The sequence below is a fragment of the Phoenix dactylifera genome, chromosome 3 (assembly GCF_051530095.1).
Source record: "Phoenix dactylifera cultivar Ajwa chromosome 3, Ajwa_hap1_PhDact_Kaust_v1.1, whole genome shotgun sequence".
In the NCBI taxonomy this organism is placed as follows: Eukaryota; Viridiplantae; Streptophyta; class Magnoliopsida; order Arecales; family Arecaceae; genus Phoenix; species Phoenix dactylifera.
In genome coordinates, this window is record NC_143192.1 from 32171593 (window position 1) to 32187122 (window position 15530).

Here is a 15530-nt window from a genome sequence, read left to right on the forward strand (position 1 = left end):
ACCAATCACCTATGAAATTGGCTCTATCATCAACAATCTATAAATAGCCATCATATTCATAATTTATAATCTTTTTTATAACACAGGACTCTTCCTGATATTCATCCCAAGTCAATACCACTAGGCCCCCCAAATCTTAACCAAAAAAAAATTAACTCTTAGTTTGTTTGGAGCACCTAAATAGATAAAGCATATAATTTGAAGTAGGAAAAAGAATAAATCTAAATACATAAAATTCTGAAATCCAACTTTTATCAAAACTCCTCTCAAAAGAAAACACTTCTATTTAAAAAAAAAAAATTATCCCAACAAGAGCATGGTATAACTAGAATAGCCTCTTTGGTATGGGTTCAGATGATTATGGTGCACTTAGGATGTGAGAATTTTTTTTTATTATAAAACTAGTAGCTGGTGAATGATTACTTCTTTCAGGCTTAAAGAGCTAAAGTCTCAAAACATATAACTTTTCTCAAGGTCTGAATCATCCAATTATTCATTTTTGTCCAACATATTTTAGAAAAAAATATCTCAAGAAAAAGGGTAACCCCTTTTCTCTGGCTCTTCCATTGCATTATGTAGATTCTTTTCTTCTAAAAAAAAAAGTGTAATAATAGTGAGTTGGATGCCAACATTATGAATTTGTGGAAAAGTATGATACTAGATGCTTTACCGCTATTTTTTTTATTAATTACATACTTATTTTTGAATGAAAAAATTATTCCTGCTTCATGTTTCTTTACTATTAAATAAGTTATTCTATGATTTATTTTATTTTATTTTATTTACTTGAAATATTTGTTGTTTCTTTCCAATACAGCTAACAAAAACTATCATGTTTGAGCATTAACCTGCAAATTAATAAATTGTCCATCCAAACTCAAAAAAATTTGTTTAAGCTTTGTCAATCATAGTTTTAACCAAACCCATACACATATTTACTCAAGTTCAGAAATGTTGGAACTCAGCATGTTTTTGAGATAAGCCTTAAAATATGGCTTGAAATTAGCTTGTTTTTAGTTGTATGAACTTTGTAGAGGCCATCTAGAGATTTAATTGAATTTATTTTTTCCATCAAGGTTTAATTCCCATGCCTACAAGAGTGTTGTAATACATTAAATTTTTTGTTAATTATAAACCATATCAAAATTATCTATACAATTAATTTAATGAAAATTTAAAATTAACATAAAATTAATTAAACTAATGTTTCAGAAAGCTTTCTAATGCCCACGTGCAACGCACGTGGCAAAAAAAAGCCTGCGTTCTAGCATCGGTAGCCTTTCTCGGTTCCGACGGGGCTTCTGGAACGACTCCAAGCCCTCCTGTTCGAACAGTATCAATTTATCGGCTCGCTGTCTCGGCTCCCACGCTGCCTTCCCCTCTCTGTCTCTACGCGAGACATGGAAGAACGCGGCAATCTCTCTCCAAACCAAAACGCCAACCCCAACCCTCCGAACCAGGAAGCGGGGGCGCCACCGCCGGCGGCGGCGGCAGCGGCTCCTCCGGCAAAGAAGAGGAAGCTGGAGGATGGGGGGTTCAGGAACACCCCCTACTACAAGATTCGCTCCTTGGTCCGAGATCTTCGCCCTTTGTTCCTCGAGGTGATCCATACTTTCTTCTTCTAAAATTTCGTTCTTCTAGCTTGTTCTTTCGCGGTTTGAGCATCTCTCGTGGTGTAGAGAAAATTCGTTTTCTGTAAATGAGGAGATGGGGCTCTGTCAAGACTGGTTCTTTCTTGTTCTTCTGTTGCTTTCTTGGGGCCGAATGGTTGCAGTGATCAATATCAAGGCTCCATTAGACAACATTTAATGTTATTTGTGCTTTTCAGGGGTTTCTTTTCAATATTCTTCTTAAACCCTAGGAAATTTTTCTTAACTATGACCAAGATTTTTTTTTTTTGGTAAATGTCAACTGAGATTGGATCAATTCCCCTGACTAAGAGGAACTCTTTAGGTATCTGCATACCCCATTTTGTTGCCGGATTTCAACTAGAATTTGTACCAGAAGAGCAAAATGGAGGTATTTACTCATCAATTTCCCAGAGTTTGTAGTGGATGCGCAAGAATTTTAGATCAGATTAGTGTTGAATTGTAGAGTCAAAACATATCAATCAATACACTGTAATAAAAATACATTTAGCCGATCTGATGAAATGTAGAAGAGCCTCTGCTGATTAGAAAGAGGGAGAAAAGAAAAAGATTGAAGTTATTCTTGAAGGTTGAGAGGATCCAATATCTGGGTTTTGATTTCAGTTGAGAATAAGGGGCAATCGTCCAATTTTCTTCGACGATTCCATTTTCAAATATATATTGGGAATGATAAGACCAGTGCATGCTAGGAAGTTTCTTCATGGTTTGATGTCCTTCTGCAAAACATTGCAACCTTGATCTCCATCAAGTTTTGGAGATTGAACAAGTCTAAATGGAGTTCAAATTATGCTGGAGCTTGATATAAATGCAAACGAAGTTCTTCAATATCAAAAATATCAATGAGACATTTTGTCGAAGATAATTAAATTTTAGGGTTCAGGGGTTCTTTTAGTTTTCCAAAAAAATTGGTATGAAAAAGCCTTAAAAGAAATAGTAGATATGCTTTAGGGATGAAATAAGTTAGTTGTAGTTTTCCTGAGCAAACAAAAAGGAAAAGAGAAAATAAAAATAAGTTGGTTGTGGTATCAAGGTAGAAGTAGATATATACATATCTTTTAGTTGTTTACATATTAAGACGTTACCTTAACCCATGTTTCTTTTGTTTATATTTTTTTGCCAAATTATATTGTTATCATCCTTGAAATCTGGTTAATTGACATGATTAGGCTTTGATTTTGGGTTATTTTTTCTTTTATTTGCTTAATAATAGGCCACACATTTTGAAAAATCTTCTGAATAGTTCTATCAAGGAGTAAGAAATGTAATAACTAGTTGTATTGGAAAAGCAACAAATAGATAATTTTGCTAGTGTTTTAGCCTTCCAAGAAAAAGCAAGTTTGGTGTCCTTTTCTCTTTCTGGCAGATATAAGTAAAATTTTATATTGTTTTTTTTTCTTTTTTTCACATTTTTCTTCCTTTGTGAAAATTTTGGCTTGGGAGTGCCCCTTTGGTCGTGAACTCAATCTCATTCAAAAACTTTTGTAAAACTTGAAATTAATTTCATATATTTGGTGATTTCTCAGAAAATCAGATTCTTCTTGTGCAAGTATGATTTCATTACGACTGCAAAGGCCATGAGTTCTTCTTGTGCGAGTTTCTTGAGACATTTATTTCTCAATATAAAGCATGTTATAATGATTTTTGCAGATAAATGGTGTTACTATTCTTTCCTTCGTAATTACACTTTTGATGTATTCCTATGTTGTAATTTCTCCAACATATGATCGAGCCAATGAGCAAAAGGAGTTCGAGTTTGAAATAGCTGCCACTTATTCTCCATCAACCTTTGCTAGCCTTTACATAAGTAAAAAATTTGCTATGAAGCACTCGAACCACAATTTCTTTCCTAAATCCTTCAGCAACTTTACCTAGTTGTTTGTATAGATGATTTGCAACCATAAATCTTATTTAACACATAAATTTGCCTCAAATATAAGTTTCCCTAGACATTTAATTAATAAAATTAATCAAGTTTCTTATTTACTTGTCTATCAAATTACAAACATCATGGTGCACCCATATTTCTTCCAACATGCTTATTAGATGGTCAAAAGTTCCGATATAGTCTTCCATTTCCCTTGTGAAAAGGCCTCCTTATAGAAGATATCAAGGAGGCTTAAGCCATGCCTCACCCTTATGGTTTCATTGCTATGTGAAAATTCTTAGAATTGGTTGTGGTAAAAGGTTTCCCAAATTCATATAGTTTGTCATACTATTTCTTGGATAGCTTTCCTCTTTTTTGTTGCTGCTATTTGGTCATTGCGGTTTCAATGGTCAACACTTTATCTTGATCCACTGGGCTCTTCTGGATCTCGCATTGTGTATATTTATAGGTCATTGGTGCATCCTTTCAGGTAGAATCATCAAAGTTGATCACCTCTTGCTTGTGAGAAGTCTATATTATTGGTAATGAGGATCGGACCAAGAGATGAGCCTTTGTTTCATTCCTACTTTATTAGGCAAAAGGAATGACTAGTTGTAGCAGATGTAAATAAATAACTAGCTGTGGACAAATCATGATGAACCATCTTTTGTCTTGAGTAAGGAGCCAGATAAAGAGGCCAATCTATGGAATTCAATTTTAAGGGTGAACATAGGGAATTCAAAGGTTTTTTTCCTGATAATCACATCATCATTAACCTACTGCTAGAGAATCAAGAAGATTCCAAATGATTAGGTGGAGATTCGACATAATATTATTGGTAAGAATGGAGTTGATATAGATGTTACCATTCAAGTATCCAAGAACTATCTTAATGCTTTTCCTAAAAGCTGTAAATGTCAAGCAGTAAATTGATCAAAAAGTTTATGTATTGTATTGAGGAGTTTGATATCTTGCTACCTTGTTTTCTTGTGATAGGAGATTTACAGTGTAGTATAATTGTAGCTATTTTGGACTCGAATAAATTATGTAAAACATGTTTATTATGGAGATGAAAATACTGAAGAACAATGAACAAGCTGGTTTATATGTTGCAGAAGGTTCAGATTGTACTAGTGGAACATTTGGGGATGTGTCAACAAAAATATGCTATTATGCATGCTTGATCTTCAACAATAGCTAACTTGCCTAGTGCACTTGGGCTTGTTGAAGTGTTAACTTTGGTTAATCTGGTATGTTGAATGATATCACAATTATACCTTCCATTTCCTTGGTGATAATCATGTCTTTGAAATGCCACAAAAAATTCAAGAGGATTTTGTTGAAAGGCCCCAATAAGATGTAAATATAATTGAGGTGGAAGATTAAATCACATCAAGTGATCATGATGACGATTTAGGCCCCATTTGGGGAAGCTTTTGGAGGTCCAAAAAGCACTTTCTAGCTCTCCAAAATCACTTTTGGATGAAAAAGAGCGTTTGGTAAAAATTTCGAAAAGTTGTTTTAGCTTTTTCAGAAAGTTAAAAACAGCCATTTGGGAGAAGCTCCATTTTGGAGCTTTCCAAAAAAGCTATTTTGAGTTTTGTCGGAAAGCTGTTTTTTTGACCAAAATATCTATAACAAAATATAATAATTACATACTTTGTCTCTTTATAAACCTAAAAATCTGATGGAGCCCTAATAAAAAACCCTAGCCATAGATCAGATTTCCTTCCATGCAAAAAATGGTATTTTTGTTTTCTATTATTATTTTATACCTTTATTATTGTATTATACTATAAATATAATATTATATTACATTATATCATAATACATTAATATGTTATGTTAAATAATTTAATATTATGTTATATTACGAAAAATTAATTTACACTAATAATTATAATATTTTATACCTTTATTATTGTATTATACTATAAATATAATATTATATTACATTATATATAATACATTAATATGTATGTTAAATAATTTAATATTATGTTATATTATGAAAAATTAATATATGCTAATAATTATAATATTTTGTATTGTTATTATTGTATTATACTATAAATATAATATTATATTATATTATATCATAATACATTAATATGTTATGTTAAATAATTTAAAATTATATTAAATTATTATGCTATAGTATACAATGTTATATTACCATATTATAATAATATTATATTATATTACAGTAATATTATACTATATCATATATTTATATATTAATATATGTTATATTTTATTATGCTCTGTTGTATGATACTATGCAATGTCTTTTATGGTAATTTTGTCATACAAAAGTACTTTCTCAGTTTGTTTACCAAACACATATTAAAGTGCCATAGCACTTTAGAAATATAGTTACCAAACAGCAAACAGCTTTTTATAAAAGCTCTACTTCAGAAAGCTCTACTTCCAACAGCTCTACTTTCAAAAGCTCTACTGCCAACAGCTCCCCCAAATAAGGTCTTAGACATTTAGCCGCAAGGAGCAATTCTAACTTTCATGTTAAGGGAGTTGATAAATAGATACACAACATTGTGTGTAGTGTGTACTATATGCATAGGGCTTGTAACATTGAAGATAGAACTAAATAAGAATGCTTGGCTAATGAGGGTCCATAAAACTGACACCAAACGGTTGGGGTGATGGAAGCCTCTAAAATGTAGCATCCAGTGAGATGGTTGACAGAAGACAAAAAATTTTGTTTGTTGACACCAAAGAAGGATGCCCCTGTCATATCTTCACCGCGAGCTTTCCTATCAGCAAGATGACAGCAAAACATCATTATGTTTTAGCTTGTTTTAATAGCAATGCTTATGTGGTTTCAGTTTCATTTCAATTAGAACAAGGTAAGAGATGGGTGGAAAACCATTTAAATTCAAGGGTGGGTCATATAAGCGGTCAACATCATTGAAGTTGTCTTCAATATTTTTGAGGCTAATGAACCAAGATATGGAGATATTTGTTGGAGGTTTTTGTAGTATAATTAGTTGACATTGTGGATTGTAACATGGATGTTGAGCAGCACATTTAACATTTTTGGCAGGTGTTTGAGTCTTGACAAATTTAAAAATGATGTGATACCATGACTGACAGTTTGATTTTCCTGCACTTGGTCATATCTTTGTGGAATTCAAGGTGGACCAGGATACAGCCAAAGCTATTCTTAGTTGCCCTGATCATAATGTGAGAAGAATATCTGGATTAGTAGCCTTTACAGATTACTTTTCTCTGCTATTTGAATTGCTATTTCACTGATTTTTTGGATGGAGTTACTTAAATTGAGGATGCTGAGAAGTGTATCATGTTGGTTAAGAAGGTGAATCAGCACAGAATTAGCGATTTGGATATGTTTTTGTGGACTAGCTACCTGCCTTATTTACTCAATCTTGTTGGCAGAGTCTTGTGTTTTATACTACAATATACACTATCACTGGCAGCAGTGCCTCATAACACTGGTACCTTTTTGGTGATCTACCACATATGCTAGTGAAGATTGGGGATGGGACTGATGGAGCAGTAATAGTGACTCTGATCTGTGTCTTCTGAATTTTATTTTGACTCACCACCATATATTTTTACATATAGAGCAGTGTGGTTACTTGTTAGCATTATTATCTTAGTACATTTTTGCATATATAACTTGTGATACCCAATATCAGGGCCCGGTCCATTTGACTGCCCCCCCCCCCCCCCCCCCCCCCCCAAAAAAAAAGGAATGCACGTGCTGCGCATGTGCGAAGAGTGAAGAGACTCCCAATGGGAGTTTTTTTCCTCCTCGAGATCGTCCGATGGAATCCGACTCTGGGTCGGATTTCAGTCACGACCAAGGCTATTTAGAGCCCCTTCCTGGTCCCTCTTCCACTTATCGGACATTTGCAGCCTCGATTGGAGCTTCTTGTTAGAGGATTTCTTCGAATTTGTTTTCGACCGTTGAGCGTCATTTGCATTGTGGCCATTGCCAAACGCCGCCAGAAATCGGGTAAGGACCTAGTCTCCTTTGATCTACTCATCTTCTCATTCTTCCAAACTATTTGGAGCTCCGATGCCGACTAGTGATCGCTGGATTTTGGCCGAAAATGGGCACAACCCTGTTTCTCCTATTTTGATCGACCAACCTCTTTTTTTCTTGTTTTCGGCTAGTTCCGCTGTCGACGTTGTTGCCAGGGTCTCCCTCTAGTTTCCCACGGTGGCTTATGGCCATGGCCAAAGTTCCGACTGTCGGAATGCCTCTATTCCATGATTTAAGGGGTTGGAACTCTTGTTTTGATCCATTTTGGTGCTGTCGGCCACTAGTCACTGCTGGCCGCTTGTTGGCTGGCCGTGTCTCTCCGGAGCTCAGGCACCATTGTAGCCACCCTTCCTTCCTCTTTCTCTCTTGGCTAAAGAGAGACTCTGCTTTCTCTTCCTCTATTCTTTCTCTTGTTTCTCTCTACTGAACTTTCTCTTTCTGCTCTCTCTAGAGATGTTAGATCTAGTATGGTACTTCTCTTAGTATTTTTGGATCAACCCTGGTGAAGGGCCTTGATCCATGGTCGTCGAGCGGAGCGCCAGCCCCACCTTGGCCCTTTTCGAATACTGTTAGAGTTGGTCAACCCCGATCTTTATTGAACTACCTTTACCTAAGTTTGAGTATGATCAGATGAATTTTTCTTTGATCAAACCGACTGGGGTGTTGGACACTTTTGCTTAGTAAGCCTTATGAGGGTACCGGAACTTCGAATTTTATTCTTAAAGTAATCATGATTATGTTTTAATAAAATAATAATACAATTTTGGATATTATGTTCTTAAGGAGGATTTCATGATTAGTTGGATTGTCTACTCATTGTTTGTGCAAGGTAAGTAATGATCTATCTTTTCTAGATTTTTCATTTATATAATTTTACTTTTACATCAAAGAAATTGTTAACCGATTTATATGTGATTTATGAATTTTACGAGATGATGTTTTGAATGAAAAATAGATATGTAATTTGAAGTAATATTTTTCAGATTATTGATATATTGTTTATTGATCTTATATCGTATATGCATATTTTGCTCGAATTATGATATATATGTTATTTGTAAAAAGAACTTGACATATATCATATTTGAACTCTCAGCCTGACTAAGTTTTAGACCCTGCCAATTGGGGGTTATGCATTGGCACTTTGATTATTATTGAGCTCATTGATTCTGCTTCTGGCCCTGCCAATGGATATACATATGATATTTTGGTCTCCTCCGCAAGACATAAGTATGGTTCTATTTCTAACCTAGCTATAGAGTATAAGTGTGGCCATAGTGCTGTCGAGTTGAATGTAATTTATTTCGAATTGAAAGTATGATTATGTATACCAATATTTGTAAGAAATTAGTTTTACTGACTTTATGCTTGAAAGAGAATTGATTATATTTTTATACTAATTTATTGTAATTTGTATTTATAGTTTATATTATTTTATGAGATATTTAGTTAAGGTATTCATTACTTATTGGGCTGCCGAGCTCATGATCCCTTCTTTTCTTCAGAGATGCAGATACTTAGTTTTGAATGCAGATCCTACTATAAGAGTGAGACTATAAGCGAGATTCGACAATATCTACATAATATAGAATTAGTGTTATTATAATCTTTGTATCGGGTTATTATTTAAGGTTTAATTGGTGTAAAATTTTTTATTATTTGTTAGTTCGATTTGGTAGTTAATTCAATTATGGCTTATAATTATTTAAATTATTTCTGCTGCGATGTTTATGATATCATGATGAGATGCCTTGCATATTTGTGGGGAGAGTTCCTTATGAGTATGCGGCGGTTGCCACGACCCCTGGCGCGTGATCTCGGGTCGGAGGAGTGACATAATTGAAATGAGATTGTGCTAAATTTATTGAAATAACATAAATAATCTTACATATATGACTGGAAGCTCGGTGCGTGAGAGTATATTCATATTTCATTTTTGAAATTTCAGTCATATAACAAGTAGGAAAACAACTTATGCATTTGATGTGTAGTTTGTATTTCAAGTTTGATGTTGAACTATTCAGAATCTTGAAGCTTGTTTTTCTAAGAGTAACACCGTGATGTTTTCGTAACCACTTTTGTTTACTTTCCTCTACAATCATTTTAATACTGTTTGTGCATCTTCTTGAGGATTTTTATCTTGTTGACTGCTTCAATTAACTATTTCCATATAGATTGATGAATTTTGTTTTCAACTTGGAATTGCTTGTTCCTACAATGGTTATAGAGTACATAAAAGTTGAAAATGTTGCATCATCTCAAAAGTTGTATTTGAAATTTCAGCATCCACATGAAATTTACTCTGCTAATCCTATTGTTTTATTTTGTAAAGCTTCTCCAGACCCCTGACTTCCGGAACGGCAAAGCAGCTCATGACATTCGAAACCGTAAGTTCCAGGTTATACAAGCTATATGTACCTGCAGAAAAAAATTATTCAAGTACTAACCATGTGCTAGAGATTCTTTAAGATGTTCCTACTAGTATATATAATTTATTCTATTTTTCACTTATCAAGTGCCTCAAGTAATAGGATTCATGAGCATATTGTTCTAGATTGGTAGGCTTCTTGTTGCACCTTTTATTTTTTTTTTAATTGATGAAATCTGTGTTCTCACATTCTTGATTAGTCTCTAGTCATTAAGAAAGTCATGGCATTATAAATAGTAAAACAGTTTACAATGCAACATATTGAGATCATAATATGTTGTGCAATGGCAGATGGGTGTAGGTTAAGATTTGACAACCCTGTGAATCACCTTGATCCTTGAGTGTGATTCATGAAGGGCTCTGTTCTCACATTTAAAGGAGGTATTACATCAGAACCAATGGAAGTTAACTTTTGAGGTGAATGCATACATATTAAAAGTCAGAGATATTACAAAAACTTTTGAGTGAAATTTACCGATGCATGCTCACATATTTTAAGCTCGCTCTGCATCTAACCAAATATTCTAATAGTAGAATTCTTATTGACAGATGCTCTAAATTGCGACAAACGGATGAATAATATCCCATTTAAGAATGGGGAGTGGGTTGAATCAAATTAACACATTTCTTGTAGTCATGCATGAAATGATTCCACAAAATTAGTTGAAACCTGCAAGTAAAAAGTGAAAACTGTTTTAATATCTTGGAGATACGTGCTTAATTACATAAGATGGAGTCCCATTATATGTATAAATGAGACAAGATATTCTTTTTAACATCTTAGGAGTTAGCGAGTTGTTCTAACTGCTTTTAAATCAGTTTTCTGGGTCTTCGGTTGCAAATGCTATTGCCTCGACTTCTCTCGCATCCACCCAAATATAAGATGATTCAGCATGTGTTCCCAAGTTGAAATATACTGGCATATCAGACAATTGAATTCACAATGAATTACATGCATATTTTGATTATTGAGTTGTCAATCCTGGAGAGACTTGTAAATGATACAAGAAACAGAAAATATGATAGCCATGAGCAATCAATGATAAAAGAAGTTATTTTCTTCTTGTTATATCTTTTTTTAACAAATATTCTTTTTTTGCATTAATAGAGTATGTTTTGTCTGGATTTCCCCAAATCATGATTTCTTGCTTTTGCTGAGTTGTTTAGCTATAATTTTGATGCCTGCGGATATGCAAAATTAACTAGAAAGTATTTGAGAAACTTATAAAATTCTATCTTTTCTATTAATGTCCATGAACCTCACGGATGGAATGCAGACCTTTCCAAATCTCTTTGCCATCTCATAATCGCTAAGGTTAAATAAAATGTTTGCCACCTACTATGTCATCGTTAACTTTTTCATATCGACAATATCCTTTGGGTACATTGGAATCCATATCAGCTTCCAAATTGGTACCAACACTTATCCTTAAACTATTTTTCCATACGCAATAGACACATCTACAAATAGCTTCCTACTGATAACTAATGCCCCTTGACAAACCATTTTCTCCCACACTAGTGCTATTTCTATTTAATCTTACACACGAATTTCCAATACAAATGCACCATCTCCATGTTTGTGGGTCTTTTTTCTTCAGTTTGGCCATACACATGTCTATGCCTAGATAGATAAAGCTTCCTTCCATGATTGCCGCTGCAATAAACTTGTGGCACTTATATTTTTCATATTGACTTTGTCATATCTTGATATGAATTATATGCTTTCGTTATATTTTGATGCAAATTAACTGCTATGCTGTCAGCACATATCGGCACTTGGAGTTATTGTATTGCTAAGGTGCCGTTTGGCATCACCTTTATTTTTCTTATTTTCAGAAATAGAAAAACAGAAAATTTGTCTCTATTTTATTTTTAAATTTTTAAGAATATAAACATGTTTTGTATAGTCAATTATTGTTAGAAGCATAAACATGATGATGGTGGCCGGATGGCGATAGTGGTGGCGGAGACAGTGGAGGCCATAAGTGGTAGCAATGGTGGCAAGGGTGCTAACGATGCCGTGAGTGATGAGGGTGGTGAGGGCATGGAGTTGATGGTGTGGCAGAGATGGTGGTGGTAGTGATGGTGTGGCGGAGGTGCTAGTGGCAACGATGGTGGTAGCGCCTGTCAACGATGGTGGTGTGGAACCAATGGCGGTGGCAGTGGCTACAATGGTTGTGGTGGTGGAGACCGCAGTGGCGGCGAAAGTAATGGTAGAGACGATGGCAGTGGTGGTGGTAGCGATAATGGCGATGGTGAAGGTGGTGATTAAAAACATGAGTTGCTTGTTTTTAAAAATACTGGAAGCAAGAATTTCTTACTTTCATTTTTCTAGAAATAATGAAAATAATTTTTGAAAATATAAAAATAAAAATAATAGCATGGCACATTTTTTTTGCCTCAATTTCTGTTATTTTGTTTTTAAAAATATCTTTGCCTCTGTTTCTGTAATTTTGTTTTTAAAAATAAAAAATTAAAAATTAAAATGATGCCAAAATTTCTTAATAGAGAAGAAGTTAAGTTCATTAGTTTGGTCTCCAAACGATAAATAGGGACAAAAAATTTGAGATGTTGTTGAATTGATAATTTAATTTCAAGGAGCCTTAGGAATCAATCTGAGGAAGAATTTAAACCTCATGTGAAGAAAATTATTGTTTTATTAAATAGGTAAACACCATAGATGGGATATTCATATCCTCTTGGTCCCGGTAGATTCGATAGCTCATGATTTGTATGTAACCTACACAGAGACTTAAATTAGGATTAGTGGGGAGCCCAACTGGGTTGATAAGGGAGGAGCTCATTTTGAAAATGCGTAATAAAACTTTAAAAGACAAGAGCCAGGTTTAGCTGCTCTTCCTCTCTCCTTTCTTTATCTTATTCTTCTTTCTTCCTTCCTCTACTTAGATTTCTCTTCTGCACTCTCCATGTCTCGCCTATTCTTATTTACCTTCTTTCATCATTGTATGATCTTATATTGCAGTGACCTATCTACATATGCTGCTTTTTATTTAAAATTTCAAATTGGTTTTAGAGATCATAAGTAATTGGATCATGGAACTTATGTCCTTCCTCTATTTCATTCACTCTACCAATATTTCGTTATTGATTCTATTGAAGTATGAATTTTAACTTTTTTGCGGACTCCAAACATAAGATTTACTAACCTTTATCAACAATAAACCTTCATATAGTCCCATATAGTATTGAGATCTAGTTTCTTAACATGCCAAAAACAGTTGGAACTAATTTGCATCTTTAGAAACTCTCCATTTGCAAATATTACTCAAAAGACATGTCTTCTACCTTGTTCTTGGTGATAGAAGAATCAAATGATGTCTTCGCTCAAACTGTAGTTCCCTAACCTGCAGGTCCACCCATGCTCGAGCAAGCCACTCCCAAGTGATCCTCCATACTTTTGGTACTAGAGCAAAGATACCTGCTCTGTTTGTCATCCTTTTATTCATCCAAAGACCCCCTTCCCTCCTTCAAACAAAAAAAGAAAAGAAAAGAAAACTTATTTAAACAACCTTTTCATAATTTTCTCTTTTATATAATGCTACATAATGCGATCCCATACCCAATCAAACAATACTATGTCCCTACACGTTGGTAATGAAGCGGCTTCATGGCTGATCAATGGACTTGGTCTTTTCCATTTCATTTCAAACTTGCTGCAGGATAGATTTTTCTTTGCTTTTGGACAGTGGCCGCTGGTTCTATCTGTTACTGAAAGATTATTGCTGGATTTTGTTGTAATGTTACCGGGCAGCTAGTGACCTGCAACATTACTGTTTGATTCCAGCTCATGACTTTTTAAAACAATTCTTTTTTTTTTTTTTAATAACCGAACCTTTTGAACTCATTGTGATATTAGGATTTTACATTCTCGTTTTTGGCATAATTCACACACCTTGCGGTAACTTGCATTGCTGTCTGTTGGTAAGCTGCATATATAGTAATTTCGTGCTTTTAGCATTACAGCTCGCGCATGATGTCTGACATTTGTATATTCTTTTTTTCTTGTCATTTCATTGATAGAGATGAAGATTATGTTGGAATTGTTAAAGCAACTGAATACTGATATAACAGCAGAGGAAGAAAAGCGGGCAGCACAAACTCAATCTGGTGAGGCACCTAATGTATCGGACAATATCATGGCACAGAAAAGACCTCAAGGAGCAAAGGTTACGGAGGTAACAGAATTTGCAAAGCAACTGGAAGAAGTGGTTCAGGAGACTTACATGATTGGTGGATCTCCAGTTGGTTGGAACTTTCTTGTTTACCCTGGAAGTAAACCACTTTATTATGGTGTAACAAAAGCCAATGTTCTGGCACGCCGAGCTGCCAAGTAAAATGCAATCTGATGTCAGTTTCAAACTTTGATGAGAGAATCTGGAACTCACCAGCCTGCACGAACCAGGCAAATCAAGTAACCAACTGCTGAAAGCCTGAAATCAGTGAGATATAGAAACTCGAGGGATGATGTCATGTGTCTGTCAAATTTGGGGAGTTGTAGTTAGTCTTCAATCATGAAGAATCATATCATATTTATGCCTTCTCTGTACTTTTGGCATTTTAAGAGAGTCAAAGAAGGCATCCCTTCCTCTGTCTTATGTAACCCTCTCATGTACTTCATGCGAACCTGTAAAATGTTGATACTATGATACTGAGTTTGCATCATTCCAACTTTTATTAGAACGTGGTTTCAAATTTTGGTTCATATGCAGCTGGTTTATGTGGTAGCATGAACTGTGGGAAATCTGGATATGCATGATAAATATAAACTGGTGCTTGTAATATCGTATATTTGTACCCAGAGTCAGGTGTGAGCCTTTTTTCCCATGTAGCAGCTGGAGTTTCAGTTCGTTCGACAGATGTTTGAGCTTGTTAATGCAGGTCTTTTGCGAGGGGCTTCCATCAGGACTTAGCTGGATAACTTGCATGGTGTTACATTTTAGATGTCTGGTGTGATCTATTTATTATATTGAGAGTTTATGATATTATTTTTCCTTGTAAGATTTGGATTACTTGAAAGTGCCAGCTTTATCTGCTGGTAAAGTTATTGGTTGTATAATTCCTTGGATTTGCATCCCATTTTCATCAGCAGGATTTAGATTGTCAGAATCCAGGTTCCATCAAGAGGGGCGAAGGAAAGCCAGCACCATTCCCAGAACCATCAGTGATCTGTGTGGTATGTTATCTCACTTTAATATAATTCTAAAAAACTACAAGGAAAAATTGATTTTATTCACATGATAACTTGTATACTTTGTATACATGGCAACCACATACTTGCCGATTTGTGATAATTACAAGTGATTATTAGTATTAAATTTTCCATAATATCAATAATTCCAAATCATGTGATTTTCTGAACACATAATATTAGACTATGCTAGTAGCTGTGAGGCCCCTGGGAGATTCAATATTAACTTAGTCTGGTAAATGCTGTGCTTAGTTTTTATAATCAAATGAGACTGAAAGCACCATTTCTTTTGACTTTAGATGTACATGATATTGCTAATTTAGAGAATTGCTTGAAATTGCAGATAA

The 15530-nt window shown here is 34.6% G+C and overlaps 1 protein-coding gene across 2 annotated transcripts; it reads left to right on the plus strand.

Moving 5' to 3' along the window:
• The first annotated feature begins 1287 nt into the window (after window positions 1–1287).
• On the plus strand, window positions 1288–14697 carry LOC103719371 (uncharacterized). 2 transcript variants are annotated; one of them, XM_008808580.6, is made up of 3 exons: window positions 1288–1601; window positions 9885–9930; window positions 14016–14470. In XM_008808580.6, exons 1-3 carry the CDS (start codon window positions 1401–1403, stop codon window positions 14327–14329), a joined length of 561 nt encoding a protein of 186 aa, XP_008806802.4. In that variant the 5' UTR covers window positions 1288–1400; the 3' UTR covers window positions 14330–14470. The 2 variants fall into 2 exon arrangements, with proteins under 2 accessions (XP_008806802.4, XP_008806801.4); XM_008808579.6 differs by having other exon boundaries at window positions 1291–1601; window positions 9876–9930; window positions 14016–14697.
• Window positions 14698–15530: the final 833 nt, after the last annotated feature.